This window comes from Hylobates moloch, unplaced genomic scaffold (assembly GCF_009828535.3).
Source record: "Hylobates moloch isolate HMO894 unplaced genomic scaffold, HMol_V3 SCAFFOLD_1, whole genome shotgun sequence".
NCBI lineage: Eukaryota > Metazoa > Chordata > Mammalia > Primates > Hylobatidae > Hylobates > Hylobates moloch.
The window spans coordinates 11,659,420-11,673,240 of record NW_026652276.1 but is presented as its reverse complement, the minus strand read 5'-3'; the positions used below and the strand labels follow the sequence as shown (position 1 = coordinate 11,673,240).

General features: G+C 45.9%; 1 protein-coding gene across 2 annotated transcripts in view; it reads right to left on the bottom strand.

Moving 5' to 3' along the window:
• SLC16A14 (solute carrier family 16 member 14) overlaps window positions 1–12,819 on the bottom strand; it is a 34,516-nt gene extending 21,697 nt beyond the window's left edge. The window contains exons 1-2 of one of the 2 annotated variants that reach the window (XM_032753996.2): window positions 12,450–12,819; window positions 2,932–3,204 (exon numbers count right to left, since the gene is read on the bottom strand). In XM_032753996.2, the coding sequence (XP_032609887.1) occupies window positions 2,932–3,190 (259 nt within the window). In that variant the 5' untranslated portion in view covers window positions 3,191–3,204; window positions 12,450–12,819. The remainder of the gene's footprint in view (window positions 1–2,931; window positions 3,205–12,449) is intronic. The other variant, XM_032753997.2, reaches the window with a different exon arrangement.
• Between the last annotated feature and the right edge of the window lie 1,002 nt (window positions 12,820–13,821).

Genomic DNA, 13,821 nt, shown 5'->3' with positions numbered 1-13,821 from the left:
TCGGTAAACATACACACATGCGCACACACGTATGCCACACAACTTGAGAAATAACACTTTGTCCTTGTTGTCTCTCATTAGGACTACCATTGTTACTAACATTGGTTTTTTGTTTTTTGTTTTTTGTTTTTTTGTGATGGAGTCTCACCCTGTTGCCCAGGCTGGAGTGCAGTGGTGCCATCTCGGCTCACTGCAACCTCTGCCTCCCGGGTTCAAGCAATTCTCCTGCCTCAGCCTCCCGAGTAGCTGGGACTACGGGCGTTTGCCACCATGCCCGGCTAATTTTTTGTATTTCTAGTAGAGGCAGGGTTTCACCATGTTGGCAAGGCTGGTCTCAAATTCCTGACTTCAGGTGATCTGCTCGCCTCAGCCTCCCAAAGTGCTGGGATCATAGATGTGAACCACCGTGCCTGGCCTTAATATTGTTTGTATTATCAAAAATAACATTGCTGGTGGAGTGGCTCACACCTGTAATCCCAGCACTTTGAGAGGCTGAGGCAGGAGGATCTCTTAAAGCCAGGAGTTTGAGATCAAACTGGGCAATATAGCAAGGCCCCATCTCTACAAAAAAGTTTTAAAAATTAGCAGGGCATGGTAGCATATGCCTGTAGTTTTAGCTGCTCAGGAAGCTGAGATGGGAGGATCGCTTGAGCCCAGGTGTTCAAGGCTGCAGTGAGCTATGATTGTGCTACTGCACTCCACCCTGGGCAACAGAGTGACACCCTGTCTCTACAAAAAGGAAAAAAAAAAAAAAAGAGTTGAATGCCAGCCAAGATCAACAAGTTTCTGAACTGCATTCGAGCAATTAATTACTAATTGGGAATCACTGAAAAGGCACAGATTCCAATCAGACACACACTGGCCTGGCATATGCATACTTGCACAAAACCGTAAAAGATTAGAGGCCATTTATGTTTCCAGTATAAAATATATTATAAATATTTTAAATTCAAACAATTAGATATAAATATATGGCTTTCACCTTCAAGTGAAACAACTGAAAAACGTCATAGTGGTGGTTACCTCAGAGCATTGTTAAGGGAAGGAAATAAAATTAAATGAGATAATGTAAGGGAAAGCCCCCTAGTATATCATAGATGCTTATTAAATATTAATTGACAGTAAGAGTTATTTCATTTTCAAACTGAAACACATTAGCCATCATAGCATTATATTTATAATAACTTCCCAGATTTAGTATCTCCAGCTGTATAAGACTTGACTTTATAGATTGCTGTGTGGTTAGGTTTAACTAGAAAATACAAGAATAGGGAGTGTATATTCAGGAAAACTTGAATGTATGTTTCCATGTTAAACAATTTTTTAAAAAAAGAAAATGCAGCCAGCTGCAGTGGCTCAGGCCTGTAATTCCAGGACTTTGGGAGGCTGAGGTGGGCAGATCTCTTGAGGCCAGGAGTTCGAGACCAGCCTGGGCAACATGGAGAAACCCCATTTCAAAAGAAAAAAAAGAAAATACAAGAATATATTGTTATTTCTTTCTGTTAGCTATATATCAGTAACCTTTCTAGAAACAATTTAGAAGATTTTTCAATAATGAATAATCAATAATATTTCAAATTGAAAACATCAGAACTCAGGCTGGGCATGGTGGCTCACGCCTGTAATCCCAGCAATTTGGGAGGCCAAGGCAGGTGGATCACTTGAGGTCAGGAGTTTAAGAACAGCCTGGCCAACATGGTGAAACCTCGTCTTTGCTAAAATACAAAAAAATTAGCCGGGCGTGGTAGTGGGTGCCTGTAGTCCCAGCTACTAGGGAGGCTGAGGCAGGAGAATAGCTTGAACCTGGATGGCCGAGGTTGCAGTGAGCCCAGATTGTGCCACTATGTTCCAGCCTGGGTAACAGAGCAAGACTCTGTCTCAAAAAAAAAAAAAAAATCAGAACTCTGAAATGAGATTGTTACTGGACTTTTATAGTGTTTTATCTAAAATTTTTATCTTTAAAAGTATTTGTAAATGTTAAATAAGCAGAGATTTATAATGGTAGATAATGAATTATAATGGTTAGGCAAACAGAGTTTGGGGCTAAATAAAGTTGTTTAAATGATAGTTTTTGTTTTTAAAGCCAGTTAAATTTAGCAGTTGGGGGTTGTATACCAACTTTAGTGACACTAATGTTAATAAGTTCTGATAATCCACTACCACTGGACCAGCCAAAATGATCGATTTTTAAAATACTCCAAATGTTTAAAATATTTAAATTGTTATATCACACAAGAGACAAGAGGACAAATATTGTATGATTTCACTTACATGAGGTACCTAGAATAGTCAAATTCATAGAGACAGAAAGTAGAGTGGTGGTGGCCGGGGTAAGGGAAGATGGGAATGGGGAATTCGTGTTTATTGAATACAGTTTCCATTTGGGAAGATGAAAAAAGTTCTGAAGATGGACGGTGGTGATGGTTGTGCAAAAATATGAGCGTGCTTAATGGGACTCAAAATGCTTAAAATGGTAAAATTATTTTTTTTTGGAAAGGGAGTCTTGCTTTGTCTCTCAGGCTGGTGTGCAATGGCACAATCTCGGCTCACTGCAACCTCCACCTCCCAGGTTCAAACAAGTCTGCTTCAGCCTCCCGAGTAGCTGGGATTACAGACACACGCTACCACACCTGGCTAATTTTTGTATTTTTAATAGAGACAGGGTTTTCCATGTTGGCCAGGCTGATCTCGAACATCTGACCTGAACTGATCCCCCCAACTTGGCCTCCCAAAGTGCTGGGATTACAGGTGTGAGCCACCGTGCCCGGCCTAAAATGGTAAATTTTATGTTATGCATATTTTATCACAATTAAAAAATAGTAGCTAGTAACATCCAATATCGAATGTTACAACAGTATAAAACATCACTTACAGTGGGGAATTGTCATTTGATAACGATTCAGTTTTACGACAGGTCACACACGAACATACCCACTATCAAGGTGATGCCCATGCTGAGGGAGCTGACCCATGCAGTCAGGCCACGGCTCTGGTGGAATTCTTCCAGCCATTCTACGTTGAGGACACCCAGGGCCATCTGGGAGCCCATGATGAGGATGTGCACAAAGAAAGAGGAGAGCACCATCATCCAAGCCCATCCGCCATCAATGTTCGGGTGGGGCTTCAGTGTCTTTTTGTCTTTGGGGCCATCTTCAAAATCATACCCAATATCTTCATGACTGGTATACATTTTCCAAGATTTTTCTGAAATACATATAACAAATAATTTCATGGAACATCAAAAGGAAAAATATCTTCATCTTCTTTGTACAGCTCTACCTCCCCATCAGGGTCAAAGTGGCTCCAGTATCACATTTGATCTTCAGGTTAATCTTTGTCACCATACAGATTTGAAAACACTCCTTACTGTTTCCCAGGATCAAGTGCTTTTATGAAACCTGTTTCATCTTACAGCCATCACATATATAGGTATTACAATCTTGGGAATAGACTCAGAGAAGTAAGGTGATTTTCTAAGGCCTGTATTTAGTATGGTCAATTGGGAAACTAGGATTTGACCCCAGTTAGTCCTGACTCCAAAGCCCCTACCCTGTCTCCCTTGTAGAGATGATACTGACAGGTGACAAGAAAGATGTCAGAGAAGGAAGATCTGGCTTCAGGCAGCCTTTCAGGGTAGGTTCACCTTGGTGGGGCCCCTAGCAAAGGATCTGGTTCTCAGTTTTTGTGGGTGCAAGTGTTAATTTGTTCAGTGCAGCCAGAGTGGATTAGCCTCAGGGGGTCTGGCTCATACTAACTCAACTCAGGAGAGACTGATAAGGCCAATTGATTACAATGAAAGACATAGCTTTCCAATAATGGTGGTACTTATGTCTCATTATACAAGACACATACTTTACTCCTCTCCACCCAACCCCATTCCTAGTATTTACATGGGGAACTTAATTAGTTGCTAGAAAATTACTTCAAAAATAGGGTATCAGACTAAAGGAGTTTGAATAGATACTGTGGTGACATACAGGTCACCAGGTGAGGTTACCAGGCAGGCAGGGGCTAGATCATGCAGGGCCCTTGTGAGCCAAATAAGGAACTTGTAGTTTATCTTGTACATAATGAACATCCATTGGCTGAATTTACATCAGGAGGAGACATAATGAGATGGGTACTTTGCATAGATCTATCTCTCAAGATGTTTGAATGAGAAGAGGGAGGCTAGATGGAGCTAGAGGATGCTAGTTCCTCTTTTGTTTGTTTGTTTGTTTGTTTTCTTGAGACAGGGTTGTACTCTGTCACCCAGGCTGGAGTGCAGTGGTGTGATCATAGCTCACTGCAGTCTTGAACTCCTGGGCTCAAGGGATCTCCCACTTCAGCCTCCTGAATAACTGGGACTACAGGTACATGCCACCATGCCTGGCTAATTTTCATATGTATGTATGTATGTATGTATGTATGTATAGACAGGATCTCACTATGTTGCCCATGCTGGTTTTGAACTCCTGGCTTCAAGTGATCCTCCTGCCTCAGCCTCCCAAAATGCTGGTATTACAGGTGTGAGCCACTGTGCCTGGCCTGTTTCATTTTTCATGGTTTTTTTTTTTTTTTTTTTTTTGATGAGAATTAAGTGTGTGTATAAAGACTGAGGATAAGGAGCAGGAGTTGGGGGTGGAGAGAGAGAGATATTATGATGATAATGACTAATCCTGGAGATGGTGAAACAGATTGGTCTTTATTAGGAAAAGAGACCCATCCTCTGAGTCTGGAGAAAGGAGGGGGTGGATGGACCTATGATGGTGAGTAGTGGGATGGAAAGCCACATCTGATGGTTTAATTTCTTTGGTGAAGCAGGAAGTTAGGTTATCGGCTGAGAATGAGGAGGGTGGAGGTTGTGTAGGAGCCTTAATGCTCAGAATAATGGAAAAGACTGTTGCCTACAACAAGTGGAAATGATTGCTGGGCAGTTCCAAAGGTCAAGTTGAGCCCTGCAGGGTCCCACTGCCCAGCTATGGCCATGGAGCACCAAGGACAGAGCCAGGGAGCACTCTGCCCTGGAGCTTGCAATAAGCTGGAGGACTTCAAAACAACAAACAACTAAACATTGGCCTGCTTTCTAAATCATCACTGCATGCCAGCAATTCTAGACAATTACACTCAAAAAATGTTTAGCTGGTCTAAGTTCCAATTATGTTGAGTTTTAATTATGTATATGTATATTTCAAATTAGCCAGTTTTAATTTCTCATCCTTTTGTAAACATTGTATTCTACATGGAAGTTATTTCAAGAACTCCTGGTTTTACAGTTGACCCTGGCACATGTGTAGCCCCAGCTACACACATTAGTTGGGAGAGGAAGCTCCTAAGAGTTCAGAATTGTTGACAAAACAATACCCACTTGGCAAAATCCACACCCACAACCCCTGTGGCATTATGTGTCGCCGCCTTTCTCAGAACACTCTAGGTGAACTGTGCCAGCACAGCTATTGTCCAGAAAAAGAACCAGATCTCAAGTCACTTCACTTCTGTCACTCTATGTACTCACTTGGATATTCTAGTTTACAATTTATAATAGTGAAACAGTGAAGACTACGAGGTACAAAACCTTGGTTTGGAAAGTGACATTTTAAATTAATACTCGAAATGTTTTACTCAATTTGAACAATATCTTTTTTTTTTTGTTTGAGAGTGTTGCTCTGTCACCCAGGCTGGAGGGCAGTGGCATAATCTTGACTCACTGCAACCTCTGCATCCTGGGTTCAAGCAATTCTTGTGCTTCAGCCTCCTGAGTAACTGGAACTACAGGCATATGCCACCACACCTGGCTAATTTTTGTATTTTTATTAGAGACAGGGTTTGGCCATGATGGCCAGGCTGGTCTTGAACTCCTGACCTCAAGTGATCCTCCTGCCTCGGCTCTCAAAGTGCTGGGATTACAGGCATGAAGCACTCTGCCCGGCTCAATATCTTTAAAATTGAAATATATTCTTCTTTTAATTATTTTAACACAGAAGAACAATAACATAATGAGTATTACTGACCATTACATGATTATCACTGAAAATCATTTTGTTGCCATGGCAGAGGGTGATGTAAAAACACTATCCATTCTGGGTGTTAAAGGCACTAAGAAGTCTCAAATTGTAGGGCTTTTCTCAGGAGTGTTCTGATGTGGACAGGTAGGAGAGAGGAGCAGATTGTGGCAAACTGCACAGTGCCTACAGCCTATTTCTATCCACACCTGAGTTAAGAATTTTTTTGTTTGTGTTTGTTTTTACCTTTTTTTTTTTTTTTTTTTTAAGACAGGGTCTTGCTCTGTCACCCAGGATAGAGGACAGTGGTGTAATCATAGCTCACTGCAGCCTTGAACTAGCAGGCTCCAGTGATCCTTCTGCCTCAGCCTCCCGAGTAGCAGGTACTACAGGCATGCGCCACCATAACTGGCTAATTTAAAAATTTCTTGTAGAGGTGGACTTTCACCATGCTGCCCAGCCTAGTCTCAAGCAATCCTGCTTTGCAATCCCAAAGTGCTGGGATTACTTTATCTTTCTAAAGGCTATGTTTCCCAAAAACCCTAAAACACTCTGACCACTTAGAGGAAAAGTTTGCTGACCCCTGGACTAGAGCATTGGTTCTGGCTAAGGGTTTATTGGGGGAAAAAATGAGTGTAGGGGAACCAAGGGTACCAGTGGAGGAGCAACTTAGTGGATCTCTCTGGGGCTCATCTTCTTTCTTTCTGTCACAGCTTGTTCTCATTATTATTTTTACGTTTTAAATTATTCCATCTCCTCAACAGCTGTCCAGTCCTCAGCCACTACAGCACCTATGTGCAGTGCTGCTCTTGACCTGGGTCCTTCTTCCTTCACACATCTGGCTACCTCCCATTATCCAGATTGCTGGGAGTTATAAAATGTTTATCTCAGAAGCCAATTTCCAGGCCGGGCGCAGTGGTTCAAGCCTGTAACCCCAGCACTTTGGGAGGCTGAGGTGCGTGGATCACCTGAGGTCAGGAGTTCGAGACCAGCCTGGCCAACATGGTAAACCCCGTCTCTACTAAAAATAGAAAAATTAGTTGGGCATGGTGGCAGTTGCCTAAAATCCCAGCTACTTGGGAGGCTGAGGTAGGAGAATTGCTTGAAGCTGTGGGGGCGGAGGTTGCAGTAGTGAGGTGAGATCACGTCACTACACTCCAGCCTGGGTTAAAGAGTGAAACTCTGTCTCAAAAAAAAAAAAAAAAAAAAAAGCCAATTTCTTCATCCCTTCGAATTATCATTAGGATGGAGTCCCTTCAGCACCTTCTCCCAGCTATTGCGTGTGATTTTTCTCTCCGTCCCCTCCTCTCTCCTTCCAGCCTCCTCCCCTCTTCTGCTGATCCTTCAAGATTCAGCTAATTTATAATAGCGAACCCCTGAAACAGTGAAAAAAGACCCTGAAAACATCTTTACTATCTAACATCAGAATACTTGTTAAATCCATTGATTGTAGCATAGCTAGACAATGTAGGTCTGTCATCAATAATAAAGTTCACACTTTAGCGTGACCCTCTACCTTTTCAAAGAGCCCAGACAGCTTTTTTTTTGACATATGTAATAATCTCTTTGTTATTTCTACCAAGACATGTATCCATAGGAAAAAAGAGTGGAGCAAAACAAAGAAAAATATTGATGGAGATTATTCTTTGAAGGATAGCCTTACCAGGAATTTCCCCCTTCTTTCTACTTATCTTCGTGGTGAGAAATTTCCTCAATATGCCAGGTGTGGTGGCTCATGCCTGTAATCCCAGCAATCTGGGAGGCTGAGGCGGGAGGATTACTTGAGCTTAGGAGTTTAAGACTAGCCTGGACAACAGTGAGACCTCATCTCCGTAAATAAAAATTAGCCAGGCACGTGGTGGCGCATGCTTCTGGTCCCAGCTGTCTGGAGGCAGAGATGGGAGAATTGCTTGAGCCTGGGAGGTTAAGGCTGGAGTGAGTCGTGATCATGCCACTGCACTCCAGCCTGGGAGACGAAGTGAGACCCTGTCTCAAAAAAAAAAAAAAAAAGTTCCTCAATAGATACATATTACCTGTATTACAAGAAAATAAAAGCCTATCTTTTATATATTGTCTGGATCAGCCTCTTACCTCCAGGTAAATTAGTGGCTGACTTGTAAAAGAGAAAACAAAACAAAATGACCTCTGTTGGGATGTCTTCCAGTCTGTCTTGGGTTTCAGGCTCGTGTGTGTGTGTGTGTGTGTGTCTGTGTGTCTGTGTGTCTGTGTATGTGTGTATCTGTCACCAATGTCTGAGTCTGCTTGGGGCTAGAAAGGGATGGGGCAGCGCTTGCTCTCCAAAGCTCACAGCACAGGGCAGAGCTGCATTGTCAAAGGGCCAGTGGATGAGCCCAGAGAGGGTTCAGAAGGGATGGTTGGTGGTTGTCTTCCTTCTGCCTCTGTTGTGTGCAGAATCCTGAGGAGCCAGAAACAGGAGAACCAGGCAGCTTGACACAAGGTGTGAATAGCTCATAAAAATGTCATTTTGCTATCCATGGGAAAATGCTCAGCTATGTTTAATATGATGAAACAACAATACGTGGCATTTTCCTGAAGTTCATTTACAACCAAGGAAGGCTTTGAAGTAATACAAATTTAAAAGAGTTTTTTAGGCCGGGCGTGGTGGCTCATGCCTGTAATCCCAGCACTTTGGGAGGCCGAGGTAGGCGGATCACCTGAGGTCGGGAGTGTGAGACCAGCCTGACCAACATGGAGAAACCCTGTCTCTACTAAAACTACAAAATTAGCCGGGTGTGGTGGCGCATGCCTGTAATCCCAGCTACTCGGGAGGCTGAAGCAGGAGAATCTCTTGCACCCGGGAAGCAGAGATTGCAGTGAGCCGAGATTGCGCCATTGCACTCCAGCCTGGGCAACAAGAGTGAAACTCCGTCTCAAAACAAACAAACAATCAGCAACAACAACAAAAAGTTATAGTTTTTCAGCCCATGGGTTGAAATATTAAGCACTTTTCTAAATCAATGATAAGAACTTTATATTCTTACTGAATTATTTATGGGTGAAGAGATGTAGGTGCCATCAAACTGCTCTTGATATTTCCAGTTTGTTCATAAATAAGTGACACTGAATAGCATTTAATGGACAAATTTTATTCAAGAGGCTCAAGGGTGCATATAGAATATAGTATCAAATGCGTAGCACTGGTGGCAGGCAGGGGTGGGGCAAAAAGTTCTTTTTTTTTTTTTGAGATGGAGTCTTACTCTGTTGCCCAGGCTGGAGTGCAGTGGCATGATCTCGGCTCATTGCAACCTCTACCTTCCAGGTTTAAGCGATTCTCCTGCCTCAGCCTCCCCAGTAGCTGGGACTTCAGGTGCGCACCACCAAGCCAGATAATTTTCGTATTTTTGTGGAGATGGATTTTCACCGTGTTGGTCAGGCTGGTCTTGAACTCCTAACCTCAAGTGATCCACATGCCTTGGCCTCTCAAAGTGCTGGGGTTACAGGTGTGAGCCAGCATGCCTGGCCCAAAAAGTTTTTGGATTCTCAGGAGGCCGCTATAGGTGTGCTGAGCAATGGAGTCGTTTGTATTTCACACTTAAATCTCTCCAAAAGTAATTACTGTTTTGACTATTCATGGTTAACTTCTAGACCAACTAGTTAATGAAAACAAAAGACAACAGAAAAACAAATGTTTATCCCTCCAACTCCAAGATTGCTTGTAGCATTCATATAATTCTATACATGTATAATTATATATGTATTTATATAAGATATAAGAATAATTTGAGTATTAGAATCCCACTCCACACCTGGAGAGAGGGAGAACTTAGAGGGTGTATCTGTACCCCCAGGCTCCATGTCTTTGTCCACTATAGGGCCTTCAAGCTCCCTTACATTTTCTCATCCTGACGTACATGTAAAATGACGATATGCATGTGGCACACTGAGGCAGTGAATGCGGGCCTTCTGCTAAGGATTAATATGTAAAATGTGGCAGAACACGGTGGCTCACGCCTGTAATCCCAGCACTTTGGGAGGCTGAGGGGGATGGATCACTTGAGGTCAGGAGTCTGAGACCAGCCTGGCCAACATGGTGAAACCCCTTCTCTGCTAAAAATACAAAAATTAGCCAGTGTGGTGTTGTGCACCTATACTCCCAGCTACGCAGGAGGCTGAGGCAGCAGAATTGCTTGAACCTGGGAGACGGAGGTTGCAGTGAGCTGAGATGGCACCACTGCACTCTAGCCTAGATGACAGAATGAGACTACCTCAAGAAAAAAGAAGTGAAAGGTAACCCACTCTAAGCAAGCTTGCTATTGGAAGCTTGACAAAAAATATTAGGGCTTCGTTATGAAGAGGGTGAAATAAGAAAATGGGAAGATTACGGGAGCTATAGTCAGCCTTCCATTCTTCCCAAATGAGTTCATAGACGATGAAAAAGAAATTGTAAATGGGCGGTAACATATATAGGCTATGAAACTGGGTCAGCTACATATTTATGTGATAATAGGCAGAAATGAAACTAACAGATCCTTCTAGGGTGTTTCAGATATTAGAACAAAATTAAATTTTCTACAGCAGTGAAGAAAATTTTACAAGAAATCTTTTTTTTTTTTTGACAGAGTATGGCTTTGTTGCCCAGGCTGGAGTGCACTGGTGAGATCTCGGCTCACTGCAACTTCCGCCTCCCGAGTTCAAGCGATTCTCCTGCCTCAGCCTCCCGAGTAGCTGGGACTACAGGTGTGTGCCACTGCATCTTTAGTATCTTTAGTAGAGAAGGGGTTTCGCCATGTTAGCCAGGCTGGTCTCGAACTTCTGACCTCAGATGGTCCACCCGCTTCGGCCTCCCAAAATGCTGGGATTACAGGCATGAGCCACCGCGCTGGGCCAAGTCATTCATTTTTAATTTGGTTATTGTTATTACATTGCATGTGGTGAGCTCATTACACATAAGGAAAGCGGGAAGCACGAAGCTAAAATTAAAATTACAGTCTTCCCCAAAGCTACGCAGAGCGTGGTGGTAGCGGCTCTGCAACCTATGCAGGTGAGTGCGGGGTTCACCTTTAATTCTGCTCTGCAGGCGCTTCCGCGCGCTTCACCTGGTATGTACAGGGCATTTGGGGCCTTTAGAGGGCGCGCTTGCGGCCAGCAGGCTGAAGAGGCTGCCGCAGAGAAGGCTGGGGAGCTGAGCTGAGCTGGTGCAGACAGCACAGGAGAAAAACGGAACCGAAAAATTCACACCGAATTAGGAGGACTCAACACATACATGCTTCGCTCTGGGTCAGGGACTGTGCTTGGTGGCTTCTCCAGCGCGATCCAGTCCAATTGGCATGAATGTCCCCATTTTACAGATGAAAAATCTGAGCCATAGAATGGGAGCAATGAAGCTTAGAGAGGTTAAACTAGCAGGCTGTGGAAACCAAATCGGAACCCAGGCCTGCAGGATCCCAAGCCTGTTTTACCTCCTCCCACCCCCAACACTCCCTCTCTCCCCTCTCTTCTCTCTGTCTCTCTCTCTCTCTCTCTCACACACACACACACACAGCCGCACACGCACGCACACGCAAACAAAGAAGCCAGACAAGGCAAAGGAGAATCTCTCTAATCCCCAATAATGGCCCTCAGTCATCCTTGTTAACGAGCCTGAATCAACTTTTCCTCAGGGAGAAAATGGCTTAATTGGAAAGCAGAGTTCAGCTCCTAAAACATCGTCATGGTCTTGGCAGCGTTTAGCCCCGAAATGGCCGTCCCCGGTCTCTCACCCCATTTCAGCCTCTCTTGAGGAGCCTCGAGAGCAAGCGCTAAGGGGGCCCAACCTCTGCGCGCCCTGAGTGCGGGATCGTGCCCGCGGGGTCCGGCCTCGCGCCCCACCCTTCGAGCGCCCGCCCCCTCCCGCGCTCGGTGCTCCCGCTCCCTCGGCACCGCGAGACCACATCCCCACTTCGGGCACCCCGCATCCCTTGGCGCGTTCGGAAGCCAGCAGCCCCGCGGGGAAGCTGGGCCGGCTGCAGCACCACAGCCTGTGCAGAGAGGCATCCGCAACCCCCGAAGTCCCTAGGCGCAGCCCCAGGTCCCCCGCTCTGCGCCTCATCACTGTCCAGTTCGAGTCCCAAACGGGCCTAGAGAGCAGCCGGGCAGCGAGGCTGGGCTCTGGGCAGAGCGCGCTTCTCCAGCCGGACGGGGGTGCCCCGGATGACGCTCGCGGGGCCCCGGCCAGCTTGAGCAGCAAGGCGCGCGTCCCCAAGCTCCGCCTGGCGGTCTGCCCTGAACCGCCGGTTACCCTGCCCGTCCGCAGCTCCCGAGCCCCCGCGGCGGCCTTGGCACTACCACCTTCCCCGGCACAGCCTCGCCCTCCACCGCCCGGGCAGCCTTTCCCGAGCCTTCCTTGGGCTGGGGCTGCCCCTTCCCGGGGGTCCCTGGGGTGCAGCGGCCATCCGAAACCTAGGCTCCGATGCCCCCCGCGCCTCTCCATTCCCCAGGCCCGCGGCGCGCGCGGCCTCGGATACTCACCGCCCGAGGCCCGCTGGGCTGCGGCCTCACTCGGCTCCACGCCCGGATCCTCGAACTTGCTGCTCTGCTTGGAGCCCCCTGAGCTGCTGGATGTAGAGATTTGTTGCAACGTCGCCTATCATCCTGGAGATGCGGGTGCCTGCGGCTCAGCTCTCCTCCCGGCTCGGTGCGCTCTGTGAGGGGCTCCCGGGCTCTTCCGCCGCTCGCTGCCAGGCCAGGTGAGCGTTTGGTGGAACTGAAAGCTCGACGCCTCAGTCCAGGTAGCTTTAAAAAGGGTGCGTTTGGAGGTGCCCAAACCTAACCTGGGCTTCCTTCCAATCGGAGCAATTTCAAATCTTCATGCTCGTTCATTCCTGTACCGGCTAATTCTGGTTTGGCAGGGGAAAAAAAATGCAGTCACCTCACATGCACACTCTTGTGGCCGGTTGAAGTTTATAGCTTTGGCTGAGGTTCCGCTAAGGCGCTGCACATTTATCACTGGAGGAAAGGTCCTGAAATCTAATCTAGGATGCAAGTGAGACTAGCAGTAGCCTCCATTTCTCTGAGATGGGAGAGAAGGGATGAAACAGACCCTCACTGCAATATTTTTGGCCAAAGAGGACTCAAAGTCCCTTATTCTGTCTCTTTTAGAGACACGGGTTTCACTATATTGCCAGGCAGGTCTCGAACACTTGGACTCAAGGGATCCTCCGGCCTTGGCCTTCCAAAGTGCTGGGATCACAAGCTGAGCCAACGTGACTGGCCAGTCCCTCATTCTTGGTTCCACCCTGGGTCCCACCTCTCCCTGCTCTTTCTGCACGTCCATTACCTACCTTCGTGGGCACCAGGCACAACTTTCATCTCAGTGCTTCCCTACCTCATTCCCAGCAGGGCACACAACACAGTGCTTTGCCTTGGACAGTTTTCTGTATGAGTCGATGAAGCCTATGCTGTTTTTTCCCACCTGAAGGTTTTGCAGTAATTCTCTACTGCTGTTGTGATAGACTGCCACAGTAATAGCAGAGGAAAACCATATAAATTCACTATTTTACAGTTCTGGAGTTCGGAAGTTTGAAATGGGTCATACTGGGCTAAGATCATGGTGTTGGCACCTTGAAGGCTGTGTTTCTTCTCGTGGCTGTAGGGGAGAGCCACCAGCTTCTGCAGGCCGCCCACATTCCTTGGCTGGTGGCTCTTCCTCCATCTTCAAAGCCAGCACTGCTGCGTCATTTTGTCTTCTTTCCATACTCACATTGCCTTGTCTCCTCTTTTCTGCCCCCACCCCTTTCCACTTTTAAGGACCTTGGGGATTGCATCGAGTCTGATGAGATAATCCAGATAATCTCTCTATTTTAAGGTCAGCTGATTAGCAACCTTAATTCCATCTGCAACC